This window comes from Akebia trifoliata, chromosome 12 (assembly GCF_017979445.1).
Source record: "Akebia trifoliata isolate Shusen 1 chromosome 12, ASM1797944v1, whole genome shotgun sequence".
Lineage (NCBI taxonomy): Eukaryota > Viridiplantae > Streptophyta > Magnoliopsida > Ranunculales > Lardizabalaceae > Akebia > Akebia trifoliata.
The window spans coordinates 27,889,695-27,906,157 of NC_141386.1; the positions used below are offsets into that span (position 1 = coordinate 27,889,695).

Below are 16,463 nucleotides of genomic sequence, written 5' to 3' on the forward strand. Positions count from 1 at the left end.
CAAAATTAAGATATGTATTCTCCAAATTTATACATATCACTATAATGAAACTTGATTACATCTACCCACACCCTAGCGGTGTCTATGAGTGCCCATTTACCTGAATTTGAAATCACAGTTCTAATTCCCTTTTATATTGGAATTGATTAGAGTGAGGTATAAAATGGAACCGAACAGATAGGAATCATAACCGTTAGGTTCTATTAGATGGGTACTCATGAGTACCTAGAACCGGTTTGTTTTGTAATTTTTTTAATATTATAAATGATTTAACATTTTTAAATTAATATATTTTACATAAAAATTATCATATAAATTATGTTTTGGAGCTTAAAGTAGATAATCTCTTCTAAAAGTTGATTACTTGTAATGAAAACAAATTTTAACTTTTGAAGAAAAAAATCATTAACTCCAATCTTTTGTAGATCAAAAGTGTAATTAAGTTGATTTTTTGCAAAGTACATGTTAATTTTATGATTTTTTTTACAATAAGTCAAAATAGTTTTTATCCATCCAATTCTTGATAAAAGAACTGACAGGTACCCACATTTATTGAGGTTCTGATTCTGAATCCATTTATTTTAGGGCTAGAACTGGAATCGACATGCAAGAATTGTAATCACAAAAATACAATAGTTCTGGTTCTAAATACCTAAAGAACCGAACCGGAATCAAACCATTGACACCCCTACCACCTCCATTTACCTCGATGAATTGTTCTGGTCATGTGGATGGTGAGAATGACACCTCAACCCTCTAGGGTTCATGATTTACACTAAGACTAAAAAAAGATAATTAAAATTGTATTATTTACTTGATCATAGGCTTTGAAAATGGACGGCTATTGAACTTCTAAATATAAAATATCTTGATCGATGAGAAAAATATGTTTTTTTTTTTGGTTCTATATTTGGAGTTCTTACAATTTTTCTCTACATCAATATAACATTAATCATGTTTTTTGGGTGTCACGTGGATGTGTAATCCATATAAATAGGTGGTCTTTTGAACCATGCAACCCAATCTCCTGTATGTGTGACTCGTAAATTTTCGATTACCATAGATTCATCGAGATTCACACCTATAATTGTATTTATTGATGGTATGGCATACCAAGGGTACAAGAATCCAACCACAATTCCACAATGTGTATAGTTAATAGATGATAAGCTTGCTTTATATGACTGGACATTCACTTGCTTGATATAAATTATGTGTACTTAGATGGAGATTTATGGTATAATATTTATATTTGGTAGTCATTATCTTCTATGATAGTTCGAAAATATACATCACAACTCAGGCATTCTCACAAAAATTTTGTGACCATATTCACCTCAAGAACTAAGAAAAACATGGATGGTTTTATGTAGATCTTCACGAACTAATGTCATTTGGTACATGCAAAGCCCAAATTTATTACGCACCGAGGGACAACTGAGATGGTAAGAAAGTGACTAGATTTACTCCTCAGGTCATGACTTCGAATCTTTATATGTCTCTCCACAGTAAATGTGACTATTTACCTATTATAACTCATAACACGACCTCGAAAAGATTAGTCTCACCAAAAGGTGGGGATACTAAAAAAAAAAGCCCAAATTTATTAGTTTATATTTGGCTTTATCAATCTATCGTCCTTGTTGTATGCCATGAGCCAAGACATAGATCTAGATATTGTTGTACAAGAAAATAGTATTCATGCGGTCGATATCCCAAATATAACAACAAGGCATAAATGATGATAATTTTATTACATATAAATATTATTGTTCTCTACTAAATTGCAAATTGACATAGCTAATACTATTATTAAGGACCACAATTATTCCCACCAGGTCCCCCAAACAACAAATAGTGCCCTAAATCATACATCCAAAATTTGTGTGGTTGATAATGTTTCTCCACCATATAACAATTAGGGGAATCCAGCCACGTGTCAATATTAAGCTCATCGGGATCTACAATTTTGTTATTTTGATCGACCACTTTAAGTTCGGTGAAGAAACATGCTTCCTTGAAATTCTTTCCATGTGGAAAATGACCAGTTCCCATTGGTGGGGAGACTGCACCCATGTTGTTATACACTTCACCTCCAAAGTGTACATCAGTAGCAAATGTAGCTAAATTGGTGAAAATAGACTTGGGCCAATACCCAACATGGACATTTCTCTTTGGGAGAACAAACCACCAATTTTTAGTTTTAGGGTCCTACAATAAATAAATAAAAATTGTGAAACAATGATGAACATTATGTTTAATAAAAGCAATATAATTTTGGGATGTTTATAATGTCTAATTAGGGTTATCAATAGATTTGTTCAAATCCCTTCTGATCCGATTCTTGTATTTTGGATTGGGATTTGAATTGAGGTGTTATATATATATATATATATATATAGGTTGACTCTGAAGAATGACTCATAAAAAAATATCATGATCCCAACCCTTTAAACACAAACTCCAATGGTTGAGATTTATGAGTATCTTGATAATACAAATCTCAGAGATACTTATCACAAGAATAAATCTTAATCATTGGATTTTGCATTTAAAGAAGTGGGATCATGTGTTTTTTTTATGACTCATTCTTAAGAGTTAAGGGATCCTAATCTGAAGAACATTTAGAGACTTTAAAGAGAGCCAAACATTTTTCAATATATGAATTAGAAGTTTTGGAATGGAATGGCTTTTTTTTTTTGTGAGGGTGATCTCTGTAGTGAGGAGATCATCCTATCAAAAAATTAGTTCATTCTGAAACTTCTAATCCTAGTTTACAAGTTGATGATTTGTAAATCATTTTTGATGGGGTTAGAAGTTTCAGAATGATCTCATTCCAAAACTTCTACCCATATATTGAAAAAATGTCTGGCACGACGTTTAGAAATCTTTCGAAAATGATTCTAACTTAAAGAATATAAACATCTATTATTATTAAAATTCTTTTGAAAATTAGTTTTAAAATAAAAATACTTAAATAATACAATTTAGTAAATAATCTATTTAAGAGAACATCCTTTTTCACAAAAACATACTCAGGCATGAGCATCAAAAAATTCATCCACTATTTTTCTTGAACATGCTTCAATAAGTCTGGGAAAGTCTAGCATTCATGTTTTTTTAAGAACTACTTCAATTAGGGTTCATGTTGGTTCAAAACCTATAGTATTCTATTTTTTATTTTTATATTTTATGATAATCTATTTTTATTTTTTAAACTACAATTTGCTAATAAAAAAATGTAATAATTTTCATCAAGAATGGTACAAATCAATGTCTTTACCTGGATAACTTGATATTTGGCAGTATATTGATCCCCATGATAACGAGAGGCATTTGGAAACCAGTCTCCAAAGGCTACTTTAGAATCAACTTGTACAAAACCTGGGCAAAGAACATTGAAGCAACCTGTATGTTGACCTCCATCAGCCTGTGATACAAATAATAGAGGATACCATCGATCATCATTTTCATAACCATTATCATGACTATATGCTAAATTTTTTTTCTGGTTCTAACACCAATATCGTGACATGTGAGAACAAAATTAATGTCTGAAATCGTTTTAAAAGAAAAAGATTAATGGGAAGTGGTTGCCTATGCATATTCTTTTCAATTTTTATATGATTTTATTGAATCATTGGTGTGAGATGTCTAGTATTCTTATTAGACTTGGACTTCAAGAGGCAAGACAGTATCAGAAGGGACCTTTCCCGATGTGTAGTTGGCTTGGCCAAGAGCAAGTGGGAAAGGTCTCAGGTCAAATTATTTGATTGGGCCCATGCGAGGTTCGGGGGCAGCGCCCCCAAGTCGATTTATTTTTTGGTATATATTTTTGAGTAGGGTTTCTTATGTTTCTTTTTTTTTTTTTTTTTGGCTCTATGAGGTTTCTTACGATTGGGACAAAGAGTCTGTAATCTTTATCGTTGATAGTAGATTTTTCTCCCTCTCCCCCATGAATGTAGGCAATTTGCCGAACCACGTAAATCTTGTGTGTTCGTTTTGTTATTTTTTTAAAATCTTATTACACTTCCACACAACAATCACTTATGACGTAGACTTGTTTTGTAGGAGTATGAGATTAACTTAAATTGTGGATTGTGATTTTTTTATATTATAAATATGATGAAGCAAACTTATTAGCATTGAATGCTTTTCTATTCCCGACACAATTGGACACTAGAATCTTAAAATTTATATTTGAATGAGTTGTGCAGAACTTACGGTCCAATATGCAGACAAATGAGTGCTATCGTCACCAAATAATTTTGGATTCACCTGAAAGATAAAACAAATAGATTAGAGTAGTTCTTATATATAAGTTTCAAAACTTCTATCAAGATCACTATTTAAAAAATACAAAAATAATGTTGATCACTAAATTTGAAAAGTATCATTTAAAATCTGAAATATCAAACGACAATGTTACATGTTGTTACGACAACAATTATTTCAAAACATGCCAACTCAAAAATAGATTACCAGTAGAAAGAAATCTCGGGATAATGTAATTAAAATTGAAAATAACTTTATTCCATTGGAATTTGTTGGATGTTGGAATTTTGAGCTTCTATCTATAGCAAGGGATTGCTCATAAAATGACTTTGATGATGATCATTAATCACAATCACTTTTGAAATGCTGACGCCAAAATAACTCTAGCTTATGGGGTCTAATTGAATGATTTGGAATTCAATCACATATTTTGTTTATATACAAGATCTTGATTGTGCTGTAAGCATTCTTTTTGGGTGTAAGGAGAAGAATAGGAAAGACAATAAAATTAGAGGGGTATTATTAAAAAGTGAGGAGAATGAAGAAAATTAAAAACCGTCCTCAAGATGAGTGCGAGATTGAATCTAAACCCCCTCTTCGTGAGGAGGTAAACATTGAGAAGACAACCAATGCGTTTTATTCTACAGATATGCCTTATAACTATAAGGGTAATTTACACTTTGACACCCTATGATTTGGCACAAATCCATGTCACCCCCCTAACATTTTGACAATTGCACTTACCTCCCTTTCACACATAGTGTTAAAGTTAAGATGTTATTTTAATATTTTACTCTCATTTTATGGTTTTTTATATAAAAAAAAAAATTTTAATTAAATTTCAAATCTATTAAAATGTCCCCAACTAAGCATTCATAAGGGTTGAAAGTAACATTTTTAAAAGGGTAAAATCACTTTTATAAACATACAAAAATCAATTTTTAATTGTTTGATTGTCAGAAAGTCAACGGAAGGGGGTAAGTGAACCTGTTAGATAACTATAGGGGAGGTAAATGCAATTGTTGAAACATTAAGGGGTCAATATATAATTATGGTGAAAGTGTAATTTACCCTAACTATAATTATATATACTAGAGTTCGCTTATGCCTACGACATGGGCATCCTCTTTGGGATTAAGGAGATAGTAAAAAACTTGCTAAGGGATAAAAGATGAAATAATAAAGTGTTAAAAGAGTAAGAGAAAAAATATAGTAAAGTTAGAGAGGTGAAGAGGAAAGGTAATAAGGTGGGAATCACAAAAATTGTAGTTAGATGCAAGGGGGAGAGGCCAACTAAGGACAAGTAAGGGCTAGAGCTCCCACTGAACAAATTTTTTTTTTTGTCAAAAACAACTTGTGATTTAGCCCCCTTGTTTTGCTTTATGTAAATGTGGCCCCCATTGAACTTTTTGTTTTAAAAAACAACTTGTGATTTAGCCCCCTTGCATTGCTCCATATTAAATATAGCCTCTATGTTTGTCAAACTCACGTACACGCATCCCTGGTAGGGCAGACTCGTCACCCACGTGTGCACTGAATTACTTTAGGGGAAATGTTCAGCAACAAACATTTTGACAAACATTTTGGCAAAACATTTTTGAAAATATGGGTTACAGGTTTTGGAATGGGCTGATTTTTGGTGAGGATGATCTCTACAGGGAATAGATCATCATCACCAAAAATCAGCCCATTCCAAAACTTCTAACCCATCAAAAATGGTTTACAAAAAATGGACGGTCCACAATTTTTCAACCTGTTAACATGGGGCTAGAAGTTTTGGAATGGGCTGATTTTTGATGAGGATGATCTCCTCACCGTAGAGATCATCCTCACCAAAAATCAGCCCATTCCAAAACCTCTAACCCATGTTTTGAAAAATGTTTTGCCAAAATGTTTGTCAAAATGTTTGTTGCTGAAAGGGACCCTTACTTTAGAGATACCCTTTATAAATTAAAGGGGCGACACTTCCACTTTGAAACAATGAGCCAAAAATGAGTTAGGTTAATCTCAATAACTTAGTAAGATTTAAAATCTTTCTACGGTTGTTAGACCCGCATCGATTATTAAATTGCCAATCCAACACCACAACATTGTTGATTTCACAGAAAAACTCAAATTCAAAAATAAATTTTTAAAAGAAAGACTTTTTGGTGCCTAATCAGAGGTGTTGAAAATGGACGGTTGTGGAACTCTTAAATTTAAAATTAAAATTAAAATAACTTTTTTTTCAAAGCTCTTAAATTTTTTTGCTCTACAACCTTGTGGCATAAATCATGTTTTCGGATGTCATAAGGTAATGTGGTCAAGAAACTTTTCTTTCTTAATAAAGAAGTTGTTATCTTCAAAATTTTGGAAAATCTTCTTTTCTATGTGACACTTTATATATATATATATATGTATGCGTGTGTGTTTTCAAAATAGTGACATGCATTCAACGTTGGATAATGACATTTTTATTGTTAATGCTTAGTCCCTACTAACTAAAAATCCAGGTTCCGTCCTTCGTTGGATTTGATGTTTATCCTAATTAGATGGAAATTTTTCCCCCACAAAAATCGACCCTACAAAGTGTGTTTTATTACTATAATATATATAGAGCTCCTTGGGTCAAATTTATGTCTATTAAAGATTCAACTCTATAACCATATATATCCAATAAGTTACTAGATTGATCCTAGGACAACCTTGATCTAATTCGAATTGTATCCGTTTATATCCCTAGGAATGAGTATTTCACAGCTAAAAAATTAAATGATAACACCTTTAGACTAAGGCAGGCAATGATCCCAAATATACCCGATGTCTGAATCGGTCCGATCCGAAAAAACATGAAAAATCAAAATTTTGGATTAGATTCGGATTGGAATCTTAGACCCAGAATAGTTTCGGATCGGATTTGGATGTACCCCAATCTGATTTGAACATATTTCAATAGTTTTTATTATTATTCTTAATTTTATATAAATACATATAGAAAAAAATGTTTGTCTTTTTTATTTCCCTCTATATTTGTAGTAGGAAAGTAGATTTTTAAAATTTTAAAATTTTTGAACATTGATAATTTGAAAATAAGGCCTGTCTTCGGATTGGACCAAATCGATTTCAGATTAAGGATGAAATGAAACAGATCAGATTCAGTCCACACATTCATTAATCCGTTCGGATCGGAGTAACACTGATCCAATATTGAACCAATCCATTGCCAACCCTACTTTAAACTAATGATTAGAAAACCATAAGAAAAAATACATTTTATAGATTCAAGAAAAGGGGGGATTACTTACCGACCATCCAACTTGTATACTATTATCACCATTCACAATCCATATAGATGCACCACTATATTGTGAGGTTGGTGCTCTCGGATTTTGTACATTAATATCAGCCTGTGCTCCATAATATTTTTTGAATCCATCACCATGTACTCTAACGATTGCAAGCTGATATATAAGATAAAATAAAAAATATATATGTAGTCAATCAATGTATATTTATAAAATGTTAAACAATTAAAATGATTAAACATTAATCTATATCTAGCTAGCAATGACGAATGAATATATGAAGCTTTGAAATCAATTAGACTTATGGGAATTGTTTAATGTCATTGGAAGGCTTTTTTAATCAATGAGAGGATAAAAAATGGGTTCAATATTTTTGTAGGAGAAGAAATAATGGGGTGTCATAATCTATTATGCTTATAAGAGAAAAACATTGGTAATAAAATTGAGATATAATAATAATGTAGTAAGAGATCATGACTGACATGATGACCAGGTGAGCGAATTGTTTGAGGTTGTAAGTTTGTAGCATGTCCTTTTGAGAGTGATTTTGCTTTTATTAGATCCTCCTTTCGAACTCTTCGAATGGGGACGGTTCCTGGTGGACAACCTCCACTTTCTTCAAGTCCAAACATTATGGATTTTGAGGTTAACGAAGCTTTGGATATTTCCTTTGGAAAAGAACTAGGTCTCATCTGCACAAGTTAGTACATATGTCAAAAAATCTTGTAGAAGTAATTTATTGAGAAAAAAGGTGTATATATATATATATATATATATATATATATATATAGGAAAGCGTTCAGAGGCCCTAAAGAGAGTCAAACATTGTGTCAAACATTTTTCAAAATAGGGGTTAGAATTTTTGGAATTGGCTGATTTTTTGTGAGGATAATCTCTATGGTGAAAAGATCATCCTCACCAAAAATCAGCTCGTTCTGAAACTTGTAACCCTAGTTTACAAGTTTAAGAATCGTGGATCATACGATTTTTATAAATCAATTTTGATAGGGTTAGAAGTATTGAAATGGACTGATTTTTGGTGAGGATGATTTCCTCGTCATAGAGATCATGCTCACAAAAAAAAAAAAATCAGTTTATTTTGACCTTTCTAACCCATATAAATAGAATTATTTATTTGACTTTATGAAAAAATTAAATTGATTGATTGGAAAATATTACACACATATAGCATGAATTTAATACTACCTAAGCCTATTTTTTATTTATTCGTGTTCAATATAAACTTCAATCCCATCTCATCCATCATTCACAATATTCGAAATTCTTTTTCATACTTAACATCTTTTTTTTTTATACTTTGAAAACTCTTTCCTACACCAAAGATGTATTGCAATAGAAGCTTAACATTATTCATATAATTATTAGCAATATGATGATATTCTTAAGTTGCTAATTAAGCAAGGTTTTGTAAAAAAGAAAAAAGAAAGAGAGAAAAAAGGTACAAACAAGGATACACTTGTACCTTAAGAACATAGAAATTGTAAAAAACTACATTATCTTCCTTGATCATATTAACCATATAGAAATTATTTATCCTAATTCTTATCTATATTTTCAGATTAATTATCAAATTTTATTATCAATCAATTTGTTTCAAGGGAGAAATGTCAGTAATTCACAAAAATAGTTAAAAAATCTAATAAAACCTACATTCACAAATCATAAATTAGTTTAACTATAAGTTCGAATACAATTTGAAAAGTAAAGCCAAGGGTAATAATGAACCTGAATTTTGTGGTCCCTGAGGAGGGGATGATCGAAAGCAGGTTGCTTGTTGATGTCAACACAATCAAAGATATTGTTTTCTCCGGTCTGTCAAAATCGTAAAGTTCATGATTAATGTACAACGAATTGTTTATACTTGGAGACATACCTAACAAAATTTCAGTCTGTTTTGACATAATCATCAACAAAAGTTCACTTGAATCTGAAAAATTATTGTGGAACATCCATCAAAAGACAAGTATTTATTATGTAAAAATACCAACATACTTATGTCTTTTTCATTAAAAGATAAAATGGACATGCGTATTATTAAAAAAAATGTGGTGGGGAATGCTAACGTCCCCATGAGGTCTTGGACGTCAGCATTCCACATACACACACACACACACATATATAGGAGACGGATCATGGGACATGAAAAAATATATGTAAAAACAATGTAATGATAATAAATTTCCAAAATATGGGTTAGAAGTTTCGGATTGAACTGATTTTTTGTGAGGATGATCTCTACGATGAGAAGATCATCCTAAAAAAAAAAAAATTGGTCCAATCTGAAACTTATAACCCCATCAAAAATGATTTAGAATGTGGATCGTCGATTTTTTACCAATAATTTGTAAACCAATTTTGATGGACTTAGAAGTTTCAGATTAAGCTCATTTTTTATAAGGATGTTCTTCTCATTATAGTGACCATCCTCACAAAAAATCAGCTCAATCCAAAACCTCTAACCCATGCATATTTTGAAAAACCATTGTTTTTACATATGTCCCATGATCCACTCTCATCTATATATATATGGATAGCGTTCAAGGGCAAACTTTTTGCAAACTTTTTGGAAAAACATTTTTCAAAACATAGGTTAGAGGTTTTGAATGGGCTGATTTTTGGTGAGGATGATCTCTACGGTGAGTAGATCATCCTCACCAAAAATCAGCCCATTCCAAAACTTCTAACCCATGTTTACCAGCTGAAAAATCGTGGACCGTCCATTTTTTGTAAACTGTTTTTGATGGGGTTATAAGTTTTGGAATGGGCTGATTTTTGGTGATGATGATCTCCTCACCGTAGAGATCATCCTCACCAAAAATCAGCCCATTCCAAAACCTCTAACTCATGTTTTGAAAAATGTTTTGCCAAAAAGTTTGCTAAAAAGTTGGCCATTGAACGCCCCCCTATATATATATATATATATATATATATATATATATATATATATAGGGAGCGGTTCGACAACCCTAAAGTTTGCCAAGTTTGGTGTCAAATATTTTTTGTAAATCACTTTTGATGGGGTTAGAAATTTTGGAATATGCTGATTTTTTGTGAGGATGATCTCTACGGTGAAGAGATCATCCTCACAAAAAATCAGCTCATTTTGAAACTTCTAACCCTAGTTTACAAGTTGAAGAATCGTGGACCGTCTAATTTTTGTAAATCACTTTTGATGAGGTTAGAAGTTTTGGAATAGGCTGATTTTTGGTGAGGATGATCTCCTCATCATAGAGATCATCCTCACAAAAAATCAGCTCATTCCAAAGCTTCTAACCCATATTTTGAAAAATGTTTAGCACCAAACTAGGCAAACTTTAGGGCTGTTGAACCGTCCCCATATATATATATGAAAAAATCGTTGGGTCCCATGTTGGCTCGCTAACGTTGGCTGCCGAATGGGACTATATATATATATATATAGATTGGGATCAAATGTCTCGTGAAAAAACAAATGATCACGACCATATATGTAAATATTAAATCTTATGGTCTTTTGGGTTTACAGCCAAGATCATAAGTTTTTCTTCACTAGTCATTTTTCATGGGCAGATTTACCAAAACATGCACAACATTTCGAATATTTACCAAAACAGTACACTATAGCAAATAATTCCGAAAACGGTAAATTTACCGTTTTTGGAATTATTTTTTTTTACCAAAACGGTAAAAACAGTAAAATGTATTTTTTTTTACCGAAAATACCCTTTTTTATTTTTTGACTGAAATTACGAAAATAAAATTGATTTCGGTAAAAAAATTGTAAATACATATGATTGTTGGATTACCGAAAGAGAGTGAATCTTTTTAGTTGGATTTTCATTTTTTTAAGGTTAAAATTGTAAATACATATGTAAAACAAAAAAAGGATATTTTCGGTATAAAAAAATATATTTTACTGTTTTTACCGTTTTGGTAAATTATTCTAAAATCTATATGTAGGTGATGATACGGCGAAGTTTTCGATCTCATTAAAAACAGGTTTACCAATAATAATAAAAAAATTGTTGAAAATAGCTAATTCCAAGTATAAAGGTTATAGCTCAATGGGATTGCTTCCGAGTTTGAGTGAAATGTTGCACATTTTTCACTATATGTATAAAACTCAAAAACTCAACTTCACTGGAAGAGATTTCCATCGAGTTGAGATAATTGTACAACTCATGAGTCAGACTTGAGCGAGTTATTTCATCAAGTTCTAAGACATAGGATTTACCTGAATGGTTTTGACAGCAGGTTTGTTAAGAATCTTGAGTTGTTTCTCAAGCTCCAAATCCTCTTCTATGGACAAACTTGTCCCTTCAACACTACATTGGCCACATGAAAGGAAGAGACCCAAAGCTAAAATGACTAGTAACATAGTGGCAAGATCTCTAGAAGCCATGATTTACAGTTCTTGGGGAAGAGTCTATTGTTACCCTTATATACAATAACACAATGAAGGCATTCCTACTTAGTAATGGGTACCATATTTATTAATATTTAATCTTCATTAATGGCTGAGGTGTTCATAATAATGATCTATTTAATGAAGTGGTAATGAAGCCTAAATATTTTGGATTTTTCTTACCCCAATCCAATTAATCTTCATTCATGGCTTAGGTATTTATAACTCATAATAACGATCTATTTAATGAAGTGGTAATGAAACTTACATATTTTGAATATTTTTTGGACTTTTCTAATTAACCTTAACCCATGGTTGAGGTTGTTCATCAACATGGCCGTTAGGATTTGAGAAAAAACACAAATTTTATCGAGATTAGTTCCAATTTCTCGGGTTTAATACACCTTTTCCTAGGGATATATTTTTCTTGGGAATCTCTACCATCCCATCAATCATGTGGAGGGAGTGCCTCAACCCAGCGTTGAGGATAGCAATTTCCTATTTTTTTTATAGGGAAAATGTTAGTCTAACCAATGGTTTGATGCTCTCTATCATCATGACCGTTGTGTTGTTGGTAGGGATTTCCAAGAAAAATGTATCCGTTGGATAAAGTTGTTAGTGTTCAACTCTTGTGGAGCATTAACAACTTTAATATTTAGGAAAATGCTGAAATGACACAGGGCATTTACTGTGATTCTCACAAGTCTGACGTGGGATGTGCACATAACCATAGATGTGTTTCCTCGCGATACGAGTAAAAACCATCTATAGTTATGTATGCATCTCCACGTCAAAATTGTGAGAATCATAATAAATCCTGTGTCACTCCAGCACGACTCTAATATTTAACATATGATTAATTAATGTTGGAGTGACCTTAATGAGGGATATCTTGACGCGGTGGCACGCACATGCCCTTAGATGCGTTTTTTCTAAGATACGAGAAAAATGCATCTACGAACATGCGAGCACCACCAAGTCAAGATGTCTCCCGCTAAGGTCACTCTAACACGACTCTTAACATATAAATAGGAATTAGGTTTTGTTGACTTAAAAAATACGACTCAAATATTAACACCATATCGCAGCCGCTGGTTATTAAAGATCCAATGCCTAGATCCCAAGCTGATGTTTACCTCATTGGAAAGAAAATTTCTTAATAGGCTCAACTTAAGCCAATCATAAAAAGAACTTTCCAATCTCTCCTTTCTCATCTTATCTCCCCACCTCTACTCAGGTCCAGGGGTGGAGCCAGAGGGGGGCAACAGACCCCACTGAAATTTATTTTTTTTAAATTTCCCATATATTTATAATACTAACCCTTGAGAAAATTAACAATTGCCCCCTCAATTTTTTTTAAAACCATTATATATTTATAGGGTATTACAAAATCTTATATTGAATTTAAAAAGAACTAACATTTGCCCCCTCAAATTTATTTTAGAAATCTTATTATTTGTAGTGATTGTCGTTGCATCCATAATTTGCCGAATCTTCATCTCTAATTATGTCTCAAATCGTGGATTCACCCTTGCCTTTGCAGTTTGCACCTCTCAAGCTATTTTAGATCATCACGACTTCGTCAATATAGAGAGCATTAATCTCTTCTAAATTTCTTGTTTAGTATTTAATTTATTTTTACTCTACGTTTCAATTTTGAAATTAAACACTAGATTTATTTTCTACTTAAATAATCTTTCTATCTATAAATTAAATTTCTTTTTATTCTCCTGTAATGGGTATAAGTTTTATCATGAAGATTAAATACCTTAATATCAATTCGAGCTTTCGGAACTCATACGATTCATTTCTAGACTTTACAACGGACACCATTACCATTGAGGTTGCATTTTTGTTGGGTATGCTATATATGTTTTTTTGACAAATTTGATGGAAATGGGATGGAATTTAAAGGGAGCCCATCATAGCAATTAAGCATGAAATCAAAGTAAGTAAACTCAGTTAAGGTCTTTTTGTTTGCTTGATGTTTAATCATTGAAGGGTGGAGTAGATTAATTTTAAGGTAGAAGAAGACAATATTTATTTAATAATTTTTGAAGGTTGCAGTGGATAGAATATTAGGATTGTATGGTGAGGTTAAAAAACCTTTTCCGAGGGATTGAAGATATTGGTTTTAGGTACTTATTCAGATGATTTTTTCGTTATTGAAGATATGTGCAATGTTCCTTAAGAACTTGTGAGAATTGTTGATGAAGATTTAAATTGTAAGCAGATTTACCAAAACATGCACAACATTTCGAATATTTATCAAAACAGTACACTATAGTAAATAATTCTGAAAACGGTAAATTTACCGTTTTTGGAATTCAATTTTTTTACCAAAACGGTAAAAACAGTAAAATATTTTTTTTTATTACCGAAAATACCCTTTTTTTTATTTTTTGACTGAAATTACAAAAATAAAATTGATTTCGGTAAAAAAAATTGTAAATACATATGATTGTTGGATTACTGAAAGAGAGTGAATCTTTTTAGTTGGATTTTCATTTTTTTAAGGTTAAAATTATAAATACATATGTAAAACAAAAAAAAGGGTATTTTCGGTATTAAAAAAATACATTTTACTGTTTTTACCGTTTTGGTAAAAAAAATGAATTCCGAAAATGGTAAATTTACCATAATAGAAATTATTTGCTATAGTGTACCGTTTTGATAAATAATTTTGAAAACTCTACCGTTTTGGTAAATTATTCTAAATTATATCTATACTCGTTAGTTGTGTTTCAGGGTGGGGTCACTTTAACCCCAACTTATCTATAAAAAAAAAAATAATAATAAAAAAAAAGATATTGGTTTCGGGAAGATTATTGATCCAATCCTTATGTGAAGACTACATAAGTCAACCTAAAAAACATGTTAAAAATAATTTACCTTTAGTTTAAAAAGTTTGATGATGAAATATTTTATTGAGGGAAAAAATGATTCTGTTAAAGGTTGAAAATTGAACTATTTAGATCATTTTATATCAGTATAAAGGGAAGCTGAGGTCAATGGGCATATCATCAACTTGGAAATGCCATTTTTATCCATTAAGGTGGACGATGTAAAGTAGTTTAAAGTACTTACATACATGGCCACATACTTCAAACGCGTGCTTAATGGTAAGCTTTTTCATTCTAAATGAATAATTTATCAAAACGGTAGAGTTTTCGAAATTAATTCCGAAAATGGTATACTGTAGCAATTAATTCCGAAAATGGTAAATTTACCGTTTTCGGAATTAATATTTTTTACCAAAATGGTTAAAACAGTAAAATATATATATATATATATATTTTACCAAAAATACCCTTTTTTGTTTTACATATATATTTACAATTTTAACCTTAAAAAAATGAAAATCCAACTAAAAAGATTTACTCTCTTTTGGTAATCCAACAATCATATGTATTTATAATTATTTTTTTTACCGAAATCAATTTTATTTTCGTAATTTCAGTCAAAAAATAAAAAAGGGCATTTTCGATAAAAAAAAATATACATTTTACTGTTTTTACCGTTTTGGTAAAAAAAATTAATTTCGAAAACGGTAAATTTACTATTTTCAGAATTAATTGCTACAATGTACCATTTTGATAAATATTCGAAATGTGGTGCATGTTTTGGTAAATCTGCCAAAACCTATTGTGGTTCAGAATTTGAAGTTCCTCCTATTTCTACTCTCTTTTCTTTAAACAAGTCTTTAGCCATCACTATCATGTTTGTTATAGCTTATAATTTCAAGAACTTAAACAACTCTTAAATATTATTAATTATATTCATGATAGATCCTTACTGTCAACTCCTATATGATCTATATAGTCTTATGGATAAGTTTTTCAAAAGAAAGTCTAAGTCGAACCTATTGCTTCCTACCTAAAGAAATTGAGGAAGTGCAATCTAGCTCAAAATGGAATCATGTTGAGGTTAATTTGGCAGATCTTCCAACAAATACTAAGGGTCGGTACTTGATCTCACCTTGTGAAGAAAAAATTCTACAAATGTTGAAAAATAATCTAAAATTATTATTTTCATTGTTAAATTTTAATTTTAAATTTGAGAGTTAGGTGGGATTTCCATAGCCGTTCATTTTCAAAACCTTTTATGAAGCCCAAAAACTATTATTATTATTATAATTTATTTGTCTATTTTTTCATGAAATCTAAAGGTTTGTGGCGTTGAATTTGCAATTTGGTAATCCATTTGAGACAAACGACCCTTAGAATGATTTGAAAACTTAATAAATAAGGAAAGTGTTTTTAAAGATTAAATTGTTAAACAATTCCTCCCATATCTCTAGATCAAATACCTATTAGATCATTTCTCTCTCTAAACATTAATTCTCTCCCCCAAAATCAGGGTTAAGTAGAAATCTTCTATTACTAATATGGAGATTATTGGTCAATTATCATTTGGAGTGACAAAGCGAGTATTCGTGTAAATAAAAAATCAAGATTACCAGTCGACTATCGTTAGCACTTAGACTCCACTGATAAAAA

The 16,463-nt window shown here is 31.2% G+C and overlaps 1 protein-coding gene across 1 annotated transcript; it reads right to left on the minus strand.

Moving 5' to 3' along the window:
- Positions 1 to 1,724: 1,724 nt before the first annotated feature.
- Positions 1,725 to 11,989, minus strand: LOC147389266 (protein neprosin-like). The gene is made up of 7 exons (XM_086418777.1): positions 11,794 to 11,989; positions 9,306 to 9,392; positions 8,042 to 8,251; positions 7,560 to 7,715; positions 4,225 to 4,278; positions 3,284 to 3,430; positions 1,725 to 2,211 (listed from the first exon to the last, which is right to left on the minus strand). Exons 1-7 carry the CDS (start codon positions 11,959 to 11,961, stop codon positions 1,813 to 1,815), a joined length of 1,221 nt encoding a protein of 406 aa, XP_086274903.1. The 5' UTR covers positions 11,962 to 11,989; the 3' UTR covers positions 1,725 to 1,812.
- Positions 11,990 to 16,463: the final 4,474 nt, after the last annotated feature.